This window comes from Macrotis lagotis, chromosome 5 (genome assembly GCF_037893015.1).
Source record: "Macrotis lagotis isolate mMagLag1 chromosome 5, bilby.v1.9.chrom.fasta, whole genome shotgun sequence".
In the NCBI taxonomy this organism is placed as follows: Eukaryota; Metazoa; Chordata; class Mammalia; order Peramelemorphia; family Peramelidae; genus Macrotis; species Macrotis lagotis.
The window spans coordinates 62,577,608-62,602,929 of NC_133662.1; the positions used below are offsets into that span (position 1 = coordinate 62,577,608).

Consider the following 25,322-nt stretch of genomic DNA (forward strand, 5'->3'; position numbering starts at 1 on the left):
ATCTCTTTCACTCTTCCTGATAAAGGAAGATCAACATCAGGGTGCCCTGATAATCAGAAATCAACCTAAAGTCAACTGGAACTCTGAGGAAGCAAAGGAATTAGGACAGTCAAAAGTCCAGTCAAATTGACATCCAAGTTCAGAGGGCAGGTGCTGTCACCAAGTCTAAAATCTGTACCAAGCATATAAAATGTTTTATTTACTGCATAGCATAGAAGAATAATTACGTAAGTAATTAGAGTTGTTTAAAAATATCTAGTTGTTTAGGAATAACCTAGGTTACCTAGCTATTTTCTCAACCAATCTACACTACGTTTACATTCCTAATAAAGACTTTGGACTCATTGGGTGGTTTTTTTTTTTGTTTGTTTATTTGCTTCATTTTGTTTAGTTTGGTTTGCATAGTCTCAGTTTCTTTGGCTGAGCTTTAGCAAAAAAAACCCTAAAATATTTAACATAATTTAAAAATCTAAGAGGAATAAAAGGAATCTGTAACCATTTCCAAGGACACTAATCTGTTTGTGGCAGTAACATTATGAAGAGTCAAGAAGCTCACATCCAAGAATCAACAGTCCATGTTAAATTTTCAGTAGTTTTATTGAAAAATGCCTCTTTTGTTTCAGAAATAAATAATATAAGGCAGTGAAATTCACAATTTGCAGTTAAAATATAAAAGCAGCAATTCTATTTCCATAGTCTTGCAAACATTTTCCAACTGCTTTTGATAACTAGGAAACATTATATTCTGAAAAAAATTCATACTAAATATACAACACAAACATGCAATTCTGTCTCTGCAGGATTGTCTGCAATTTGGCATAAATGTTAATGTGTCTAAATCAAGGAGATTTAAGGCATTATAAAACTGCACCCAGTTGATACAATGGTTTCAGCTACATTGCTTAAGGTTTGTGGTTGGTAAAGAAGATGTATGAGAGCAGTATATGCCCTAAAATATAACTAAAGAGAGAAAAAAAAAGATAAATAATGGCAATGGAGTGGCTTTTTGTTGGTTTGGTTCTTTTATTAGGGCAGTAATATGAATTTTGAAATGACTAAATTGTAGATAAGCATTTGAAAGGGGAAAGGTCCTTGTAAAAGGACTACTACTAAAATCAAGATTGTGCTCCCAAACTACTCAGCAGCTACAAGCTTGGAGACATTTTTTTTTCATTTTCAATGCTGCACTAGGTTAGCTGAACATCAAATTCAAACTAATACCTGCAAGCAGAGTATTTTACAAGCATTTCAAAAGTAAACCTATTTCTATAGATCCCACCCTGCCTATGACGCAATCTGCTGAAGCATGGTACTGAACAGTCAGGGGGTGTGTTTCATCATCTGGAAATGCTGAAGAGGAAATATCACAGAAAAGGGGCACATTCTGTCAGCCCTGCAAATGGAATCACGACCCAAATGAAACTACCACCACCCCACCCCACCCGTCCCTACCCCACATTCCCCCCTACAACAAGAAAAGAAAGATGTATTTTATGGTCTTATTTTCCTTGGTTTCCCTGATAATGATCTTTTCTGTCGCATCTGGGGAAGGTGTCCTTCTGGTGGCATATCAGCTCCATAGTCCTCATACTCATCTGCTGTCGTTTCTGGCTCCATTGGTACTATGAAGGGCTCACGTTCAGGGAGATAGGGTCCACTTTCAGGCACATAAGGCTCTGGTTGAAAATAGTTGTCCGATTCAACATTATAGTTAAGTCACGATTTGGAAGTCACATGCATAGCAACAGGTCTATAGCCTCCCTATGCCATGTTAATCCAGTCTTAATTTCAAAACCATAAATATATAAATTAACAGTTTTTTATTACTTTCATTTTCACATAAAATTTGGGTTGATAAAAAATAATGAAAAGGCTTTAACAAGAAACCCTTTTGTTGATGTCATTTTTATGATCCAGCAGATTATAATACAATCATTGCACAAAACACCTGGAGAGGGTCATGGCCCTGCGGCCCAATGCACTGTAAACGTAATAGTACCTAGATAGGTATTTCAGTAGGTACCAATATAGATATTCATGGTATTCGAAACCATCGGTTCAAAGAATAACTTGTTCATGTTAGGAGAAGTTTGATTGGCATCTAAACACTGAACTCTTGAGGTCAAAAACAACTGTACAAGTTAGCTATCACCAGGGATTAATATACAGTACACATCATTTTCAGGTGCTGTTCCTCATATCAGACTGAGTTACAGCTGGTGGTCAAGGAACACCAATGACTACAGCAAACAGAAAAGAAGTAGTTATTAAAAAAAAACAACAACAACTTTGGTACGGAAGATGGCAATTACAGGACCCAAATAAGATTACATATACAAAAGAAGGCACATGCCCTGACTCAGATACGTTGCTAACAAGCAAGAAACTAAATTTTCCTACAGTGTTATTCTGGCAGACAGCAAGCAGCAGGCTTTGGTGCAGAAGCTTTTTTATAGAAATGGTAAGTGTTTTTAGTGACAGGATCCCATACAAATCATTTACAAGCCACAATTAGTTTATTATTTACAGAAGACATTTCTCTTTGACCAGGTTAAATATTTTTTTCCTTGAAATGGCATTACTTCCATTGGTTAGTAGTTTTATGTGCCTCCTTCAGAAAGGAGGCTTCAACTGGTTGTGTTTGTCTGAACTACCATCTGCAGTTGTTTTTCTACATTATGATTGAAATGCAACAGTAATAAGTGGACACCACTGTCCTTTTTTCTCATTCAAGAGTTAGTATATAGAGTCTCCCCTTTTTATGATGCCAACGCGGTTCATTAACCATATCTGTGATGACATTTCCATACAGACTCATTTCCTAATAAGCACGTGCGCAAACATCTCAGAAACAGGATTTTCATGTATTCAAACTGTAAGCAGCACTGGCGACTTAGAAAATTTGTTAGCCGGAACCTGAAACAGGTCAAAGATGATAGTTTTTAAAAGTTGAATTGCTGTGCAAAAAAAAATTGACATATCTACTTTCATTCATCTAAATATACAATGGTTAAGGTATATCCATATATCTATCTAATTTTTACAAAATTGTTCTTTGGTGATAGTAATGATGCATAAAGAATATTAATTTCTTTCATTCATATCAAATTAAAATGGACCATTGGACTGTATAAAATATATTTTTCAAGATCCATCTCTCTTTGGAGTTTGATACGCATACAAATTACATAGATATATAGATATTCATCTAGTCATGCACTATTTGGTAGTGGCAAACAATATCCAACAGCTGTATCACTTTTACTACTTGTGAGATGCTTTCAGGGCAAACAAATGAAAAAGTTCACAAAACCACACTTAACCTTCAATGTCTTTTGAGTCAATTTTTTTCTGTCCAAAACAGGATTGATTACTAGCAGTCAGAAATCAAAAGTAGTCCTCCAACCTCTCATTACCACATGTCACTTTGTAAAAATAATAGCTTCAGGATATTTAATATAATTGACTTTCCCTCATAGATAGTGTGGGATAGTGAATTGTTTTCAGTTGTCTGCATCATGTTATAAGAATTTTACTGACAATTCTGAATCCACGTACTAATTTTGTATAAATAATCCTGACACTCTATATTAAAGATAACAAGTATGTTCCCTTCTCCTACCAATAGAAAAAGAAGAAAAATGAAAAGAAAAATCATAATTGATGTTTTCACCCTTCTACTGGGAAAGACTACAGTGTCACTGGTGATCAGGGGATGAGGGATTAGGGATATAGTGAGAAGAAAATTGTCCTTTAAATCCTCATAGTAAAATAAATTCCTACTCCTCTAGGAATCAAGTTACATGGCTAATAGAATCAGTCTTCAAGTTATCCTCAAATCAAGTTATCCTGCCATCCTAGTATGTTTTCTAAAGGCTACCTCATCAAAGTGACTGCAGCCTCCTAAAACAGAAAGCACATACCTGGGTATCCTTGACCATTGTAAGGGATGCTGGCACACTGAGATGAATCACAGTATCCAGGTGGACCAGTTGGACCCCGGATACCTGAATTTCCAGGACGACCAGGGGGACCAGGAGGACCTCTTGAGCCGGTAGATCCTGGTGGACCCATTCTGGATTCTCCTTGTGGACCTAGTTTGAGATTTACATGAATAATATATATGTATATATGTGTGTGTGTGTGTGTGTGTGTGTGTATACACATATATATTCTCTCTCTCTCTCTCTCTCTCTCTCTCTCTCTCTCTCTCTCTCTCTCTCTCTCTCTCAACTGAAGTAACCTAATGATAATAGAGCTGGCGCTTTTACTGTCTAGACAATACGCTAGTATATGGTAAAAAAAAATTTCCATATGAAACCACCAGAGTGAACCAAAAATGTGATGGGACCTCCTTGCCAGTGACTCATGAACCGTTGCTTCCCAGAACATGGTCATTTTAAGAGCTCTATTCACAGAAAATTGATGTGATCAGATTAGGGTCAAACTACAGACATCAATGAATGTTCTAGTTTGTTCCTTTTCTCTTTTTGATATGAGTATCTCAAGGGAAACAACCCTATCAGACAACCACATTGGATTGTAATTAAAACTACTCAGAAGTACATAATTCTCCTTTTCAACAGCTCCAGGATGGATGAGGTAATATTGTTTTTGGCCCACATTATACTACGGTGAACAGGAACGTAAAGCTCTAACCAAATGAGACTCCAATTTGTTTCAAGCTTCTCATGGATATTATAATTTAAAAACCATATTTAACTCAGTCAGTTGAAGGCAGGAACATTGGAACAAGTAAATCATTCCAGATAAGATGGTGATGAAGAATCAGTGAATGAAATAATGTGGCAGGCAGCAAAAGCATTTGAGAGGGAACATCTTTTCTAGAAAAGCCAGATTGTGCTGTGCAATGAGCACGAAGTCTGGAGACAGAGGTTTGTTCAGTGGTTTCAGTCATGTCCAACTCTTTGTGATCTCATTTGGGGTTTTCATGGCAAAGAAATATTCTTCTCCAGCTCATGTTATAGATAGAAAAATGAGGTAAATAAGGTTAAGTGACTTGCACAGAGTCATACAGCCAATAAGACTGTATTTCAATTCAGGAAAATGAGTTCCAGATTCCAGGCTGGGCACTATGTTGCCACCTACTGCTACAGAGACAGAGGATGTGAATTCGAATCCCAACAAATCACTTAATATCTCTTGACCTCAGTTTCCTTATCTATAAAATAAGGGGATTGGACCAGAATATTTCCAAAGTCCATTCTGGCTCTATATTAATGAATCTTACGAACATAATTCTAGTCATGATGCCAAACAAAATCAATATGATTTACCTAAAAGTGGAAAAGTCAATCCTCTACATTACTGAGTATCATTACTACATTGCTAAAATTATATGTAGTAATTTAGCACAATGCCTTGAACGTATTACATTCTTAATAAACCTTTATTCATTTGACTTCATAGAGTATATTAAACTTCCCTTATGATTGATCTTTTCCCTGAGTTTCAGCACATAAACATACCTCTACATACAAAATGAAAATACAAAGTTTAAACTTGCCATATAAATAGTTATTTAAACAAAATATGATAAAATATATATAATCCCAAAGCCAAAGACTTGTATGACTCTAAGAAAGTATGAGCTGAGAACTTCTATGGCTACTTTCATATGGTTGAGAAGTAGCAAACATACCAGGTGGTCCAGGCAAACCTCGGGGTCCTTGTGATCCAATACCTCTTTCCCCCTTTTCTCCTGGTAATCCTAAAAGATGAGAGAGAGATTGAAAATGAAATCGAAGAATGGGAAATAGAGAAATTGATATTTTCTATCTTAACTGATGATATTTGGTTCAAATAATTTTTTACTTGTGAAAAAAAAATCTAATTTTTCACAGAAGTTCAACGTTTGGGCCAAATTCTTTCTTGGCCATTTGTATATAATCTCAGACCCACATCCAAGGACCAAATCTGGCCACAAGTCAGGGAAAATATTTTGAATGAAACAAACATGTCAAATATATAAAATAGGAATTGAAATTTATGCAAAGTATTCATTTCATGAAAGTAAAATTTACTACTCACTCATCCCCCCCATAAAAAGTTCAAGAATAGTGATATACCAAGGCAATGCCAAAATAACCAGTTACTCAAAAATCTAATTTTTACATAGAATGATAACTATCATCTTAACAAAAAAATAGTTACTCAACATCCATGTAATTACTCTGAAACATCTGAAATCAGATGTTTCCTTTTTCAAAAATCATATTTATCTACCCTTAAATTCAATTTGAACAAAAATGCAAGGACAACACCAGGTCCTGAACTTGAAGAACTTGTACTTGAAGCTAAAAACAATGCTCTGAGGTCACTTGAGCTACTCATGGTCACACGCCAATTAAGTCATGGCTCTTACATGAGTTTACCAAGAGAGAGAGTTGCCCTATTAACAAGAATTGTTTTCAGACTGAACTAATCTGAAAACAGTAAGATATATAGCTGTGTGACCTGAGGCTTTGACTGAAGACACAAGATTATCAGTAAAAAGAATTTTGCCAGGACTTCCAGAACAAACTGTTTTAAAGAATGATATGTAATTTAATCCTTTCCAAATTACTCAGAGACATGCTTTGTGAATTCTTCCTTTACCCTGGTTAAGCAGCTGAAATGCGTTTTATCACCCACCTCGATCCCCAGGTGGTCCCTGTAATCCTGGAGTGCCTGGGAAGCCTGGTCTTCCTCCAGGTCCAGGTTCACCTCTTGCTCCTGCACTTCCTGGTGGGCCTGGTGGGCCAGGGGGTCCGGGCTGGTTGCGGTTCGAATGATAATCATTTGGAATTTGGTTCAGCATTTGATTGAACCTACTCATCTGACCTTTAGTGAAAAGAAGGTATTACCATTAAAAAAAAATTCATGGGAGCTTGTTCCTCTAAAGAAAGAAGGACAAGGGAAATTACTTTTCTTTTTCATAGCTGCCCTCCTAAACCACTGAACACACTCATTTACCATTGATCAGTTGTTCACAGACTTGTCTTGCAACTGCTCGCATCATATTCTGGGAAGCAACATCTCCCTTTAATCAAAAAGGTGAGATGATTAGCTTGATATTTTTATGTTTTCAGACCACCAATGTTTAAGATATTGCTTCAGTGTAAATAAAACTTTAAATAATACTTACTCTATCACCTTTCTCCCCTTTCAATCCAGATGGACCCTAAAGCAGATAATGTTTATTGTTATTTCATTCGAATAATAATTCACATTTATATAATACTTTAGGGTTTTTTCCCCTAAGTAAATGGGGTTAAGTGGCTTTCCCAAGGCCACACAGCTAGGTTATTATTAAGTGTCTGAGGTCGAATTTAAACTCAGGTACTCCTGACTCCAGGGTCAGTGCTATCCACTGCACCACCTAGCCTCCCCAATACTTTTACTTTAGATAAAACCTGCTGCCATCAATTGGCACAGGATCTGGAGTCAGAAAAATGAGTTCATAATCCTGCCTTCCATCTTCATTTAGGCCACACCCAGACTTCATTTTCTCATCTTCCCAGATAAGGATAATTGCACTAACCTCACAGGATTGTTGTAAGAATGAAATGAGCTCATATTTATTAAGTGATTTGGAAAACTTAAAGAATTAGATAAATGCACGCTATTACATTTCATCAGCATAGTAAACTTCAGATGGAGGAACTCCCTCCACCTAATTCCACAGATAACCATAGAGAGTTGTCAAAGGCACTGGAGATGCCAATACTTGTGAGTAGTAGGATTTAACCCCAAGGTTTTCTGATTCCTAGGCTGGTTTCTTCTTTATTTATGATTTCATGCTATCCTTTCAAATAATCCTTTAAGGCTTAGAAAGTCTATTTTATCCTAATATTACTAGAAGATAAGTAGTACAAGTGATTTATTATCCCATTTTACAGATGAGAAAACAGGATCAGAGAAGAAAAACCAACTTGACCATAGTCAAACAGTTACAAAGCTTTAGTCTAGACTCAAAGCTAACTCTTCTGACTCCAAGTCCAGTGAGCTTTGCCCTATACCAACCAACTCTTGTAATAACCCATAGTGGATAAGGTTGGACTTTAGAGTCAGGAAGAATCAGTTCAAAACCTGCCTCAAACATTACTATCTGTGTGTTCCTGAACAATTCATTTGCCCTCTCTACACTTTGGTTTCCTCTTCTGAAAATGGTGATAAGAATATTATCTACTTTAACATATGTAAAGTACCTTTCAAATCATATAGTATCATATATATGTTAGCAATGATAATGATTTCATTTCACATCATTCTAAATGTCAGAGTCAAAAATTTTTGATGGGATAGAAGAGACTAAATCTGATCTCTAATAATCTAGGATTTATATAACCAGATCACATTATCCTTTTGTAACTTTTAAAATTGCTTCTAAAAATGTTAGCAGTAAGGTTCATATTTTGGGCTTTTGACATTAGGATACATAGTTTTACTTTTCCAAATATCAAATTTTCTTCCATATAACTGTTTTCATGAATTTCATGAACAGAAGTAAAAACTGTACTCCTATGAGCACTTCATATAACATGCTGGGGACTCTATAAACAATGTAAAGAAATTTTAATTAAGAGGTGGTGCAGTCAATAGAGCACCAGCCCTGAAGTCAGGAGGACCTCACTTCAAGTCCAACCTCAGACATTTAATAATTACCTAGCTGTGTGACCTTGGGCAAGTCACTTAACCCCATTGCCTTGCAAAAAAAAAGAATATTCTTATACTATATTTTATAGTACAATGGGAAAAGACCCAGCTTTAGGGGTAGAGGACCTGGATTCAAATCCTTTCCTGGTTCTTTATACCTCATAGTATAACTTTATCCCTTGTCTCTTAAAGTCCTTTTCTATGATGAGGATCAAATGAACTCATATTTATAAAGTGATTTGAAAAACTTAAAGAATTTGATAAATGTCAGCTATTATATTCACCAGCATAGTAAACTTCAGATGGAGGAACTCCCTTTACCTAACTCTGTGGATAACCTTAGAGAGTTATCAAAGGCACTGGAGATGCCAATACTTGTGAGCAGTAGGATTTAACCCCAAGGTTTGCTCATGTCCATTTCTGCTTTCAGTCTATGATTATATGATCTTATAGCTAGTTAGGAGAACAAGGAGCAAAAGTCATAGACCTGACCCCCCCTATAAGACCTAGTTTGCTTGATGCTTTTTCATAGTGATAAGATTACATCTCTAATCCAACCATTTGTCATGCATTCCTTAGTCATAAAGAGAACCTAATAAGTGAAGGTGAATCATTCAACAAGAATTGTCAGAACTACTAGAAAAACAATTCAATGCTTAGTAATCAAGGAATAAAGACAAAGAGCAGGATAAGGAAATATATATATTTTATGTCAAATTATATTTAATTTTTCCTACTGAATCCTGAATGAGGCAATCTAAGAGCTGAAAGAGGATTATAACATCCCAAGAAGCTCTAGTCTCTCTGCTCTTGAAGAGTTTATCTTCAGTCACCAACAATTATTACTAGAAATTCATTCCCAGAAAATTGTTTCTGAGGATGATGTAGAGCTGGTGTTCAAGCTCTTTAACTGGGGGGGGGGGAGCTACTCAAAAATAGGCATGGAATTGTTCAGAAAAACGTTGCTGATTGAATGTAACAAGACCTACTTGGGCTTTGCAACCCTGTGGTTCCTTTTTTCTTGGGGTTCCTAGGGCCAAGGAAGCTTACTCCAGTCATTCAACTTATTTTAATGGAGGCATAGGTCATTATGTCAGTCTTCCTTCAGAAAGAGAGAGTATTCTGGTCAGTCAGAAGAGGGGAAATTATTTCCGCCCACCACACTATGATGAATCCACATTGAATATAATTGTTCTTGGAAAGAAACTCCTGAACCTCTGGCATTGTGACAATGCCCACATACACCTCTGGTCCATTGCTGACACTGTGTCTCTGAGTCACTTTGTCACTCTGATTACCTCAAAGTGGGAAACCAAGAATTTTTCCTCCTTGGTAAACATCAATATAAATGGGTACCTAGAGCTAATCCTGGGAATGATCCCAAGAAAAGGCATGTAAACAATCTTCTAAATGAAATAAGTGTACTTGAATTCTATCTTGTACATCTACTACAATTGATTATCTTGCACAGTTAGAAACCTTTGATGATTCTGCACTGAATTAGGCCTTGACTCACTCTGAGAATATCAAGGACCATTACAAATGCTGAGATGGGGTGGGGAGTGGGAGATAAAGGAATCAAGAATCAGCTCCTCCAAATCCCTCTCCTCTGGCCTTGCTATCCTAATTATGTCTCTCTCCTTATCCTGCTTTGACTGTTGGAAGGAAAGGAAAGGAAAAATGAGCAATAATATTTGATCTTTCTAGGAGAGGTTCTGTTTCAAAGATCTGGAAAACCCACTCCTTCCTTCAACCTCTAAAGCACCAAACTTTTATAAAATCATTAAACCTTATACAGGGCATGGTATAGCAGAGAAAAATACTGGATTTGGAGTCAGAGGGTCTGGGTTTTAATCTCACCTTGACTTTGGGCTTCATCTGAATTTATTTATTTTTAAAGTGAGAGAGTTAGACTAAATTGTCTCTAAGAACTCTTCCACTTATTGACCTATGTTTCTGTAAAGAATCTATGACCACCTCCAAGATTTGGTCTTTTTTAAGTTTTAAACTTTATTTTAAATTTTAAAACTTAAAATTAAAATAAAAAAAGGTTTATGCTCACAAACCACCATTATCTAAAATAAGCAATAAATCTTTCCCCTAATGTTTTAGTTCCCATACTGGAACTGCATAAAATTATTCTCTCTAGATCATAGTTCTAGTGAACAAGATTTGTGAATTAAGTAGAAAGACTAAATGGGCTTTTGACTATGATGATTAATGTCCTGCTATGATCTTAAGTATATACACTGTCTGCTGACTTACTCAGCAATCTTTTCATTATTACTATGCATACCTATATAAATGTGGCAAAATATCAAACATAACCTCATCATGATTAGAAACTCACTTAAAGTTAATTTAAGCCTAAGCACTTGTGTCCAATTTGAATAGTAAGTAGAAAATCTGGGGGGAAAGCATCAATGCCTGTTCTGAAACTGGTAAAATACCACACAATTTTTGGTCCTTACCTGTGCATTCATCAATGTGGGGAAACTCCCTCCATTAATTAGGGTCAGAAACTTTTCTGTAATTTATAGTCTTGGAAAATTGTTTGGGGGAATTGTTAAATATTTGACTATGATCATACAGTTAGTATTTGTCCAGGGCAGGAATTAAACTTAGACTTGCCTGACTCTATTGCCAGACTTCTATACACTAATATTTGTTTTAATAATGCCTACACTTATATAATAAGATGGTACAACAATTAATTAGTTTAAGCAAGTGATAATTTGATAGAATGAGTAATAAGATTCCCTGATTCTTATAATAAGTATGGTAATTCTCTTGGTTCTATGAATCTGTGTACTATGTACAGACTATATTTGCAGACTTGATGTTGGTATCGATCAGTCTTTGAGAAGAATCAGTGCCTTTATGTATGTTACTAAATTAGAAGATCCCATGTGAACCTCAAGATTAAGTGTGAAAAATCCTTATTCTAAAGCATAGAGGAAATGTCCAATTGATCAGTCAAAACAAATGTCTAGCCAAGGAAGAGAAATTAGGTGGGAGCTAGGAAAATTCAACATTTTGTCTATAGGATGGTATTGTATAAAAGCGAATTAACAGGGGTAGCTAGGTGGCATAGTAGATAGAGCACCAGCCCTGGAGTTAGGAGGACCTGAGTTTAAATCTGGCTTCAGACACTTAATAATTACCTAGCTGTGTGACCTTGGGCAAGTCACTTAACCCCATTGTCTTGCAAAAAAAGTGAATTAATAGATGAAAGTATGTAAATTCTTGTTACTCCTAGCAGTGGTCTTTCAGAATAAGTATTTCTGAAATGGGAAAACAAATTCCAACTTTATAGTAAAATACACTGACTACATATAGCCCTTGAAATGACTTTAAAATGCTATTGTCAAAGACTCAAAATTTGCAAACAAAGATTGGTGTGTCTTTTGTCACAATCGAGTCTTCTAACTGTCTTCAGCAGCATATGATCTTAAATAAAAAGACTCATTCTGCTGACCTAGCTCTTGGTGTTTATACAGTGGAGAAATATGTCTTGGCACAGACATACTCACACACAAAAAAAAATCCCACTCTCTGTTTAATGAAAACCAAAGACCACAATTTCCATCTGAGAATATGTGTAACCACTCACTTTAGAAATAAAACTGTTGCAAATTAAGTCTGTGGGTTTAAACATGTGTTTCGTACATTGAAGCAGAGATAGGATAAGTATTTCAAGGCCTGGCCAATACTGCTTATTATCTGAATTCTTAATGGATTGATTCTGGCTATTTGGGTCATTATCTTACTGGTCTTCCGTGGTCTCCAGGTTTTCCTGGTTTTCCACTTGGACCTGTGACTCCTGGAGACCCTGGGCTGCCCTAAAATAAAAGAAAAAATGGAATATTATGATGAACAAATAACAATCCCATGTAAAGTAAATTAACAGATTAAGACTCACTTCAAAAGCTTAAAAGTACACACATATGACTATGTAAATAGTAACAATAAAGCAATACTTTAACATGATAGGAAAAGCACAAAATGACTTTATGCTTTCTGTTCTGAATAGTCCTATTTTTGAAATGAAATTGTTTAGATACTTATATTTTCCCTTGGTTTGTAGAATAGATACTTTCTAAGCCAATTTGGCCATAAAAATGAATTTTTTTCCCCACTGATTTCAATTTTTCTTAAGTATCTGTTCTTCTGAGTTAAAAAAAGAAATTCCTAATATACACACACAGTTGAAAACTTTTAGTGAGGAAAGGATTAAAAAGGGGGTCAACCTCAAAATGCACTAAATACTATGATAAAGTTTCAGACCTAAACTATTTAGGAGTTAGGGACAATCCCTAACTAGTAGCACTTTTTTTTTCTTTTGCTACATTTTCCTAATTCCAAAGCTTTTCTGACATATAATTCATTCTTAATCTCATCTAGACTATGGGAATTTTTCCTATTCTTGATGTTACACAGACTTCACACTCACAACAACCAGAAATTTCCTTTTCTTTTGATTTGGGTTGACTATGCCTACCACAAATGGGTTTCAATATTGCTCGTTACCAGTAGGTGTGGTCATGTAACACATGAGGTACTTCAGCTTCAATTTCTCTAAATTATAGGTTTTGAATTACACAAAGCAAATAAATGTCCTATTTCATCAATTTTGTAAATTTGAGTTTGTGAAGAATGCAAGATCACTATACATTTTAAATATCTTCATTAGATGATATTAAAGCACAAAAAAATTGGTCAGATGGCCTCTTAGATCTTCCAATTCTAAATATATGATGCTATGATCCCATACATTAAAATCCATTTAGTACAATTTTTAACATTTTAATATTTCCTAGAACTAACACCCATTTTTCTTTCTCGGGAAAGATTCTTCTCAGTTCAGGTTGCCTTAATTGTGACTTATCCAGAATAGATTATAGGATTTCTAAAGAAGTTGTAGTTGATTTGAACTGAATTGCCATAAATATTAGTAGGAAGTAGGAAGTAAAACATCTTCTCAAAACAAATACTATTTGCATAGAAGACCATAACTTATAAAATCAAATAAAGACATTTTAAAGTCATTGTTCTAATAAAATATTGAACATATCTAGTAGGTTCAAGTTCATTTTATAGGAATTATGTACACTAAAAAGGGCATTAATCAAAGGTTTGGCTTCTTTTTTTCCATTCCAAATCTAAAATCTAAAGATTTACATGTTATACCACAAAAAAATCTAAGTATCTCCTTTTTCGAAAGTTATAAGTTTCCTTGAATATTTTTAAAGTATGAATCATGTATTGAATCTAAAGTTAAAGTTATTTTAATAGATCATTTTCACAGGAATTTTTAAAACTAGAATTAACTTTTTTAAGTTTCCTAAGTTTTTGGTTTTTGCCACACTGTATAGGAAAAATGGATTTCACCAGGTAAGGTTCTTAAAATATTGTACAGTCATTTTAGGCCCTCTATCTTCCTACTTACCGGTGGTCCAGGGGGACCTCGGGGTCCCATTGCACCATCTTTTCCTGTAAAGCCCTATTTAAGAAATTAAAATAATTACAGGTTAATGTAATCATGAAAATAAGAAGGGGAAGCTGATACGAATGATGGACATCAATATATTTTAGAAATAGGTGCTTTATGCATGTTCCTTTTAATTATGATAAAAACAGACATTTCTTTCAAAGTAATTTACATATATTATAAAAGAAAATCTTATCATCTCTTTGTCCTTATTCAGGAATATTTTGCTTTGAATAATAAAAATGCCTCAAGAGTTCTAATCATACTACAGCAACTAATGAGATTATTTTTTTCCTAAAGATAATTCATTCATTTCCCTTCTATAATGATCTGACATAACCAAGAATACCCCTTTTCACAAACATATATGATATAGACCAGTGTTATGGACTGAGCCTAACTGAGATCAGTCCTTTGATAGTTTTAGTTTGATATGGGAGCAAAATGAAGGTTTTGTGGGTCAATCAACAATTAATATAACCATAGGAGGAAAATGATATGTAGCTTATACCTGGAGTGGATTCAGCTGAACAAAGCCACCTTGCTTGCATTACTCATTAACCCTTGTGATCCACCAGCCAAAAGAAATCTGGGGCCACTCAAGTATAGAGGAGACTTGCAAAGACATGATTGGTTCCTTGAGAGAGACCCTCTCTTGTTTCTCCTCCCCCAGCTTCTCATGGCTTCTTTTGTACTCATGTGATGAGGAAGTGACATCAATAGTCTGAACCCTTAGTCCTGGATCAACCAAGTTTTAAGAAATATTTCAATACCTTTTAAGGAAAAAGTGGGCTAGCTTGCATAGGGAGAGGAATTAAGATGTGAAAACTCCTACAACAACCACGGACAACCACAATCACAACTTAAGGGAAATGAGGTCAGAGGAATTGCAGGGGTGGAGTGGGGAGAGAGAAGAATAAACATCAAGGAATTATAAAAAAAAAAAGGGAAAGATAGACATCATCACCACCACAGCTAGCAATTTTGTGAGAAAAATATTTTCCCTTTTTTGCTCTATCTACAGGACAATGTATCAATAAGACTGTTTCCTTCACTCGTGAATTTTTATCCACAAAAGTAGAGGACTGGAAAATCTAGTGAATTGTCTTAATCCCCCACCACCACCACCCACCAAGAGAGGAAATCCCCATAATAAAGAGTTATTTTTTTTATTGGTCCATGTCTCCTAATCTAAATCTTAATGTCATGGTTTATAATCTCAATGGGTTGATTTGAAAATAAAGAATCAACTATGAGAGCCAGGTCATGTCTCTGCAGTCTCCTCTATTCTTGAGTGGCCCCAGATTTCTTTTTTCTCTTTATGCTGCCAGATGACCTTGGCCTTCAATGAGTCATTTGCTGGACAGTTATCAACTGCTCCCAGCTACAGTCCCCTGAAATCTGGTTGAAAATTTCTGAGTCAGGTCACTTTTTTTAGTCTTGAATATTGATTTTCTTCTTAATTTCTACAGAAAATAAGGGATAATTGTAATAATAACTTTATAATTTATCAGTGATCTGACTCCCCTGAGATCCATCAACTCAAGGATCCATGTTTCTTATTAATATGTGGATTTTACAACTTAAAATTAATGTACTGCTTTTTTAAAAAAATAGGTTTAAAATTATCCCCAAAGAATCATCCATTTTGGGGGAAATTATTTTAAATATAAAGTATCAGTTTCACTAGAAACAGTTATCTTATAGCTTGTGCATGCACACACATATACACAGACATAGACACTCACACAAAGACATACACACATATCCCAAACAAATGGAAAACTGCATCAAATTCAAATTGTTGAATAGAATTAAAATGTTATTGGGTTTTTTGGTGGGATCTCTCTAAGAAAAAAATTGGTAACATGGCTTAAACATATCTGGTCCTAGCATCTTTCATTTTGCTACTCTGTTACAACATGACAGAACATTATATTTTGAGATTACTGCCATGCATTTCCCCCCCCTAATATTCTTCCGTTTATTGTGTGAATTGCTTTGTGGAAGCATTTTCCATCACCTGAAAAGTGGATGTGGTTGCAAAGGATATTCTTTTGATGCCCATGGAAGGACTACAGTTTGTATTGGCTATAGTCTTTTATATGATAATTGTATCTCTGGCTAATTGTATCTCTGGCTATCTCTCATTTCTAAAGATGCTTCTATTAACATTACCAAGATGTGTGTGTGTGTGTGTGTGTGTGTGTGTGTGTGTGTGTGTGTGTGTGTGTCTGTGTCTGTGTCTGTGTCTGTGTCTGTGTCTGTGTCTGTGTGCATACAGAATGAATATAGCCTGGCCATCAGTCATCTTCATATACTGTGGACATAGAGGTCAAATCTAGAGCTCCACCTTTGATTTGTAGAGCCCATTCAACTAACCAATTTGCTATAGATTCCCTAATTGCCCAACACATTTTTTAAAATTATCCATATTCAATTATTAGGAGTCAGGAAGAGGTAGGTTCAAACCCCATTTCTCACATGTACTAAGTTGTGTTACCCTTGCCAAGTTGTTTAGCCTCTAAGTCTCAGTCTATTCATCTGTAAAATGAGGAGGATGAAGTAGAGAGCTTCTGAGATCTTTTCCAGGTAATTCCACATCTATGATTCTGTAGGCCATGCACTCAATATATTTTCTCTGATGTATTTTGCCTCTAGACAAATCATAGTTGCTTTCCTTCAAAGCATATACATAGGGCATGTTTTTCATTGCCCTTTCTTTATTTCTTTGCTACCAAAAACTAAAGTTGTTGAGGCATCTAGTTAGGACCATGGACATAATTTTGATCATTTTGTAATATCTATCCTAATAATTTACCACTGGGAAGAAGCCAACTATTATGTCCAATAGAACAAGGAAGTGATTGGTTTTAATGAATTTATGCACACATTTTGACACATTTAGTGATATGCTTCATAGATCTGGATTGTTTTGCTTCCACGTTGTATGTACAGCTTTCTTCTACCTACACTCAATGATAAATTCGAGTTTTTCTAATATTCAACATTCCACCTCCTATTCCTTTACCTTTGCATTGGCCATCCTCTATTCTTGGAAGATATTCTCTTCTCACTTGTACTGCATAAAATTCCTTTCCTCAAGCTGCAACTTAAATACTGCCTTCTGCATAAAGCCTTTACTAATCCTTCCCCTAATGACTGCTACTGTCCTCTCTCATGAATTACTTTTGTTTGATATGCTTATATTCAACAAAGGTTTCTTCCCAATAAAACTAAGAACAGAGACTGTTTCCATTGTTTTATCTTTTTATCCCCAGCATTTAACACAAAATTTAATGCATTTAATTTTACTCTTAAGAGAAAGCAACCTTCCTAGACTCCCTTTCTTCTTCTACTACTAATACAGCTAAAAATCCTAATGACCCCCTTATATTCTCACAAACAACAGACGCATAACTGGGTGTGTTGGACTTTTAATTTACTAAATAAATCAATTATTTACTTTCTTGAGCAAATTAAGTTGTGGTAGATCTTAATTAATAGACAGTCTTCTTTTAGAGTGGTAGAATAATAAAAAAGAAACTTACTCTATCTCCTGGGGGTCCCATGGGGCCTGGTGGACCAGGTAAACCTGGTGATCCCTACAAAAACAATGAACAATAGAAGTGAAACAAGAAAAAATTTTCCAATAGAAAGCATTCTTGTATTTTTCATTGAAGACTGATACTTGTAAATATGTAAAATTTTTATGAAAGAGTTGGGAGACAGTACTGTGGTAAGAAATCAGAAACCAGAATCCAGCATAGTACTGGACACATATTAGTTGATCAATAAATTCTTGCTGATTAAAAGCAGAGAGGGAGGAAAATTATAAAGGACAAATAGCCAACCTTTTAGGGACCCAGACAGCTAAATATTTATATATTACTTGATAAGTATAGGAAGGGAAATTATAACAATGAACTTACTGATCGACCTGGAAGTCCTGGCTCTCCTGAATCACCTTTGACACCTTGTCGACCCTGTAATGACCAATAAGATAGAAATTATTAATCAATTTATAAAACCAGGTTAAATGGGAAAACAGAATGATCTTCGTTTATGAAATTTCTGCTATGTCACAAATGTACTGTTTCCATAATGAGCCAAGGACATTTTTGAGAATAATGAATACAAATCATTTTATTAAATTATATTCTTCTAGTGATGTTGTCATTATTAAAATAGATAAACAAAGCTTTTCAAATTATAATGATATGGTGGCATCTTTTTAATTCTAAATTAATTAAAAAATAATTCAACACAAATCATAGTTATAGAAATGAAATTTGAAAAAGAATTATATTTTTATTTGTTTTATTATCTTTCATTTGATGCTATGGTAAAGTAATAGATATAGAAGAATAAGTTAAAAATCTTTTGACTTGATAATAAAATCTACAAGTTTATTCATACTTATATATTTGAAGATACCTAGGGTATAGATATAGCAAATCATATTGTTATGAAATAATGTAATTAACTACAGTGATAAAGAATGAAAATAGAATCCTCTCAGAAGCAGCTTTGCTTCAGATTTTATTTTTATTCTAGAGGTTTTTTATATGCATCATTTATTTTATATGCTATCTTTTTCACCTCTATATTTAAATCCATAGTGATGCATAATGAAAACAACTAAACTCCTAAATATTCTTTGCTTTCTTGGGGCGAGGGGGGGAGAGGGAGAAAAGAGAGGAAGGGATCTCCCAGTATTTAAACTCTTCTTGTAAAACAGTCACACAACACTGTAATTTCCAACGTTAAGAAATTGTTTGAGGTTCTACTAAGGGTTTTTGTTGTTAGTGATATTATGTGTAGGGGGCAGGATTGGGACCTAATTCTTTAAATAATCATTATGCTTAATTATTTCCAATAAAAATTCAAATCTAAGTTTTATAGTTCTTTTAGACTAGATTCATTTTGCCTGACATTGACAATAAAAGTAATTCATCGAATAAAAATATGGGCCCTGTAATGTAGAAACTTTTTTCTAACTTGGGTTTTACCTTTAATCCACAGGAATACATTTTATAATTGTATGTTCAACCAAGAAACAAGAATTAAGATAAACTGATCTGAGTCTTCAAGGAATTGAGATTCCATGCCTAACATGGGTTGCAAGGAGTCTACAGAAATTCTGGTAATTGAGAGATGTGTTCTTGACTTATAAGTGATATAAAATAAGTGACAGTAATTACACTTAGAATATTTTAACATAAGCTATTTATAAATCTAAAATGTTAGCCATATTGAGAAGTAAATTCACAGACTTTAAATATAAGCTCTTGGGGGGGGAAATGAGTTTCAGAGGCATTATAGGAAAAGTTCTACCTAAATTTGGTATTAAATGCACCAGGTTCACAAAATACAATAAGTTTACTCACTTGTTCTCCTGGAATTGATAGTCCATTGGGTCCCTGAGGACCTGGAGGACCCTGGGGACCTGGGGGACCTGAATCACCACGAGGACCTGGAGGCCCCTAAAATAAACAAAGCAAACGCAAAAAAAAATGTCAGTGGCTGTGTTATCTAGCTCATTGCCTTCAAAATCTGTATTTGCAGGAAACTTGTTTTTATAATTCAAAAATCACTGATCAAATTAGCTTTGAAAGAAGACCTCAGAAGTTTGCATCAGTTCCCCTTGCTCTTTTGTGATGATGCTATCCCATCCCTCTCCTAAACATTCATGACTTCTTTTTCTGTTAAACGAAAATATAACTAATGCTACAGTAAATTAATTAGATTTTCATAAAAAACCCTAGTAGAAGAGGAGTAAGGAAGAAAAACAAAGCGAATCAAATATAAACAGAATCTTAGATTGGCAAGAGTTGATTTCCTTGAGGCTTATTCTTATTTCTCTGTAGAAATATTGATTAAACAATAAACCATGAAATAATGAATACTTTGAGGGTCTATCCCCTACAGACTACTACATGAAAGTTCAATTTAAAGGACACTGGTATCTCACCCAAGCTTGATTAGCTGGACCTACTAATTCACTTTTTAGAATTGATGACCTGACAAACATACACTAAGGTCATCATGTATAGATCATAAGATCTCAAGATCACAGAATAAGAGTTGGTGAAGGTCTCAGAGGTCATCTACTAAAATTCTTCTTTTTGTACAAGATAACTGGAGAGGGTAAGTGACTTGACTTTGACATATAGGTAATAAGAAGCAGAGCCAGGATTTGAATCTAGGCCATCTGAAACTTCATTCTTGAATTCTATGATTCATACTTTTTGTAATAATCATTTCATTATAATAGTAGCTTTCCTAACATTTTTAAGAAACATTTCTCTAAGGAATTCAAATCTCTTATTAAAATTAATCTTGCATTAGAAAATAAAAGATGATGATGATGACCCCATAGTCAGATCAGGTTCTATAAGCTCTTTTTACTGAAATTCCATGCCAAAATAAAAATACCTGTATTTGTGTTGATTCACCTCATAAAACCTCAGTAGAGATAAATATCATTAGACATTATAAGCAATGACCCCTTAGCATTAGAAATCAATAGAACTAACATCCAGGGCTCTCATATGTCCTCTTTCTTGAACTTGACCAAAAAATTATCACCCCTTAGGTCTCCTTACTACTCCTTATAGTATTCAGTCATTTCAGTTCTTTCTGACTCTTCATGGTCCTAAAAGAGATTTCTTGGCAATGATACTGAAGTAGTTTTCCATTTCTTTCTCTAGTTCATTTTACAGATGAACTGAGCTAAGCAGGGTTGAGTGACTTGCCAAAGGGTCATTCAGCTGATAACTGAACTCGGGAAAATGAGTTTTCTTGTCTCCAGGACCAACATTCCATCCACACTGTACCATTAGCTGCCCTGCATCTTTAATTTAATCATTGCAATTATTTGGCATCAATCTTCCCCATCCCTTCCCTGGCTTTGCTGCTTCCATGCTTCCATTCTCTTCTTTACTCTTTCCCACTTCACACTCCATCTCCTTCAGGGTCAGGTCTCTCTGCCTTCCAAGATGGCATCTATTCAACTCTGGGTACTAATAGACTAGCAAATGGGTAAAGATGAAACTAAGGTCAGTTCATGGCCCTCCCTCCAATTCCTATGTCACACACACACACACACACACACACACACACACACATATATATATATATATATATATATATTATATATATAATATATATAAACCTTTTGAAAATAATAAAGAAATATTTCTGACCTTTACTGTGCTTTATTGATTAGCATGAATTAAACAAAATTATTTTTAAATGTATAAGGCAGTAGAGATGAGGTCCTTGAGGACCTCTCACAGTGTTCCAAAATTATTTCATTGTAGCTCTTTCCCCATTAAAACGTTGTGAATTCTTGCCTTAAACGAATGCTGAAGGTTGAATTCTAACTCTACCCTGTCTTTGGACTCCAACTAAAAACCTCTTCACTTAGACAAAATTCATCACAGATTGGTTGCAAAAGTGACTTTTACTAAAGGTACTAGTCCTCATCATATAAGGTATGGACTCTTCAAACTACCTCCTCTCCTCAGTATTCATTCAAACAGAAAATAAATAGCAACTTACATGAACTTCTAAGTTTTACTTTTAAAAACATCTTCAGGATGGACTAAGTCACCATTATAACATACTGAAAAGAAAAAATAATTTTGCAGTGGCAACTTGTCCAAAGTCATATAGTAAAGTTAATTTAAACCAATAACTCAACTGGAAAAGATAGACAAAAAAAAATCAGCAGAATTTAAATAGATACTTACAATTGCTCCATTAATTCCTCTCTCTCCTCTAGGGCCTTTAGCACCAGGACCACCCTAAAATATTCATATTATATATTATTGTATTGTTTCTGTGTTTAAATAAAGAAAACATATTAATACTTATGTGAATCACCTTAAAGAAGTTGTCACTGTAAGAGAGCTTCACCATTCTTGACCAAAAAGGACCAAAAACAAATGTTTAAGGCAGAAATCAAGGCAATAAATATTTCCCCATGCTGCACATCTTAGTTTTGCATTTTATCATTCATATACTGTTAAGTAGAATTTCAAAACAAATTTAAAAATTGTTGAAAAAATATTGCCTAAAATATAGGAAAACAATGTAGTATTTTGAAAAACTATTGACTAATTATGAATTGGGCAGTTAAAACTTGTAAAAAAGATTAACCTGATTTTACTCTCTAAGAAAAATTTTCAGCAATAAGAATCTATAGAACTTCAAAAAGTAGAGACAATATACTTGAAGGCCTATAATACAATCATCTCATTATAGGCTAACAAACTAAAACTAATAATCTCCAGTGCTTTAATAGGTATGTAATCTCAACCATGTCAGTATTTCCTCCAATAAAGCAGACTATGAGACATCCATACCAACTCATCCCAGGGCAGCTCTTGTCCATGTCTTTTCATACGACCAAAGAACAAATACACATTAAACTTAAAGATCTATGTCCCTGCTTATATGAGTATAGTATGTCAAAAATGAATTAAATAATGCAATCTGAAAATGGGCAGTGGAGAAAAAGTACTTAAGGTATTTGTAGAATCGGAAATAGAGGTAAGACATCTAACCTATTATTTTTATAAATGATGAAATGAGGCCTAAAGAGCGAAATGATACAGATAATAAACAGCAGATCTAAAATTTGAAACTAGGTCTTAATATTCCAAATTCAATGCTTTCTTCCTTACACCATGTTACCTCTCATTGAATGATACCATATTCTAAATGGGAGAGTTTATCTTCAATTTGTAATCAAGTTTTAAATATAATTAATACAGAGTGAAATTCATAGTGGCTTATATCACAAATATCCTGATGTGCTTCAGTGACTCATGATATATTACATACATGCTTTGATGAAGTTGTGCCTGCATATGTATGTATATGTTTTGTGCGTGGTTAGCCTCAGTCTTCCCCCCAAAAAATGCAACTGAGACATTAATAGTAATTGATTCAACATGCACATTGTATGAATTTGTATATCCTTATCAGTTTTCTTCCCATATATAGATCTCATCACACTCTTATTGCTCTAAAATCTGGGGGCGGTATAATTCCCTGAGGTTTATATGAAATTTGTCCACCAATCCTGGAATGTTCTCCCTCCTCACTTCTGCCTCCTGGATTGCCTGGACACATTCAAAATTCAGCTCAAATCCCACTCTTGGGAGGAAGGTTTTCATCACTTTCTCCTTTCCCTCCCCCCACACATACACACAAAACACTTCTAGGTCTTTGTGTGTGTGTGTGTGTGTGTGTGTTTGTGCATGTGTGTATATGTGTGTATGTGTGCTGTACATATTTTGCAGGGACATGGTTAATTGTATATAGTGCCCCATTACACAGTAAGCTCTATGAAGGCAGAGATGTCTCTTTATGTTTTGTCACTCCAAATACTCCTATGGACTATTTGTGCCCCATCTGTGATAGAGCCTTCTTTAGTCATAGTTATCTGATCAGTCATATTCAAACGGTACCTTGATCCCAGCATAGTGGCATCATTTGGTCTTCTTCGAGAATAAAGGACAACAACTAACCACTAACCAAACAACTGAGCAAAGTGCCTATCATATACCTACTACAATATATACCAAGTGTATTAATAAATGCCTGTTGACTTACTATTGGTACCACAGTACCATATATTTATTGCTGCAAGGGACCTTTGAGGGCATTAAATGCTATGCATTCATTTTATAGAAGAGGAAATTGAGGTCTGGGGTTAAATGATTTGCCCAAGGTCACACAGGTAATAAGTATCAGGGCAAGATTGGAGGCCAGATCCTCTATTTTGCACTGCTTCCTTTAGTTTACATTATTTCGTAATTATAATTTGATACTTTATAATCTATATGACAGGAATTCTTAAACTAGGTCTATGAATTTTAACCACACTTATATTTGATAACTTGCAACAAATTGGTTTTCTTTGTGATATTGTTTATTTAATTTTATGTATTATTCTTCAAAGAGATTCATAGGTTTCACCAGACTGTTAAAAGAAATGATACCAAAAATGTGAAGAATCTCCGGAATGTATTTGATATATAACAGGTAAATCTTCTAGATTTAAAGTGATCTGGCAATGGCTTAGCTTCTCTACTTCAACCCTATAGGACCTGTCCAGGGAATTTCTTGGAACATCCTAATGAATCTTGTAAGGCATTACAATGACCAAGGAGAAAGCAAATTTACATTTTTTTTAAATCTAAGCATTTGAATATGTTGCTGAATAGATGAATTCAAATTCCATAATCAAACTGTTTTTGATCTGGTTATTCCACTACATATATATGAATCTAATGCCAAAGGACACGTGCTGCTGAAAGACTTAAGTACTCTGATCATTGCAATGTCCATCCATAATTACAAAGGATCAAGAATGAAAAATGAAATTCATCTTTTAACAGGGAGATGAAAAATAAAATACACAGAATGAGACACACTTTTTTAGACATGGCCTACCTTGGGAATCTGTTCTGCTTTGTTATACATATTTTGTAACAAGGTTGTTGTTTTTTTTTTAGATTTTTTGGAGGAGGAAAAGACAAGGGATAGGAAAATGGAAAGTAGAGAAAGAAAAGAATGTTTATTAACTGAAAAAACGTTAATTTTAAAAAAGGGAAAGCAACCTGAACAGAGTCAGGCCGGGGGGGGGGGGTAGCCTATATTTTAATGACCTCAGTTTTCCAAAAGAAAAATCATAACTACAGGTTTAAAAAGAAAAATACTATATTTCCTTACCGCTGGTCCAGGTGGGCCAGGAGGTCCAACACTTTCCTGGGTACATGTGCAAGAATTTGGAAAAGCTGGGCATTTTGCATCATCTCTCTGGATCATTGAGAACAATAATTAGTCATTATGAAAAAAAATAAACAGCGTTTCCCCCTCTGTAACTTATATAAACAAGGGAGTCTATTCTCAACTTTTTATAACAAAAATCTAATTATCATAATAAATGATCATGAGAACTCAAGTCTGACCTCAAATGAAATTTCTTTCTACTATTGTTTTCTTTAAGAAACTTTACAGAACAAAACAACACTTCTATGAGAACCTTCAAAATCACTAGTAATTTAGTGCAATTTTCTCTGCCTAGTTGTTGTTCAGTCATTACAATAATGACCAACTCTTCAAGACCACATTTGGGATTTTCTTGGCAAAGATA

At 34.7% G+C, this 25,322-nt stretch overlaps 1 protein-coding gene across 3 annotated transcripts in view; it reads right to left on the minus strand.

The window, feature by feature from the left end:
* Nucleotides 1–1,434: 1,434 nt before the first annotated feature.
* The window catches only part of COL12A1 (collagen type XII alpha 1 chain), a 142,062-nt gene continuing 118,174 nt past the window's right edge, over nucleotides 1,435–25,322 (minus strand). For 2 of the 3 annotated variants that reach the window (XM_074237332.1, XM_074237333.1), the window contains 13 exons: nucleotides 24,899–24,985; nucleotides 21,907–21,960; nucleotides 19,540–19,635; nucleotides 18,082–18,135; nucleotides 17,701–17,754; nucleotides 14,108–14,161; nucleotides 12,429–12,500; nucleotides 7,148–7,183; nucleotides 6,976–7,042; nucleotides 6,655–6,843; nucleotides 5,663–5,731; nucleotides 3,924–4,094; nucleotides 1,616–2,916 (listed from right to left, as the gene is read on the minus strand). In XM_074237332.1, coding sequence (XP_074093433.1) covers nucleotides 2,906–2,916; nucleotides 3,924–4,094; nucleotides 5,663–5,731; nucleotides 6,655–6,843; nucleotides 6,976–7,042; nucleotides 7,148–7,183; nucleotides 12,429–12,500; nucleotides 14,108–14,161; nucleotides 17,701–17,754; nucleotides 18,082–18,135; nucleotides 19,540–19,635; nucleotides 21,907–21,960; nucleotides 24,899–24,985 — 1,014 coding nt within the window. In that variant the 3' untranslated portion in view covers nucleotides 1,616–2,905. Of the gene's footprint in view, nucleotides 2,917–3,923; nucleotides 4,095–5,662; nucleotides 5,732–6,654; nucleotides 6,844–6,975; nucleotides 7,043–7,147; nucleotides 7,184–12,428; nucleotides 12,501–14,107; nucleotides 14,162–17,700; nucleotides 17,755–18,081; nucleotides 18,136–19,539; nucleotides 19,636–21,906; nucleotides 21,961–24,898; nucleotides 24,986–25,322 lie in introns of all 3 variants that reach the window. The other variant, XM_074237334.1, reaches the window with a different exon arrangement.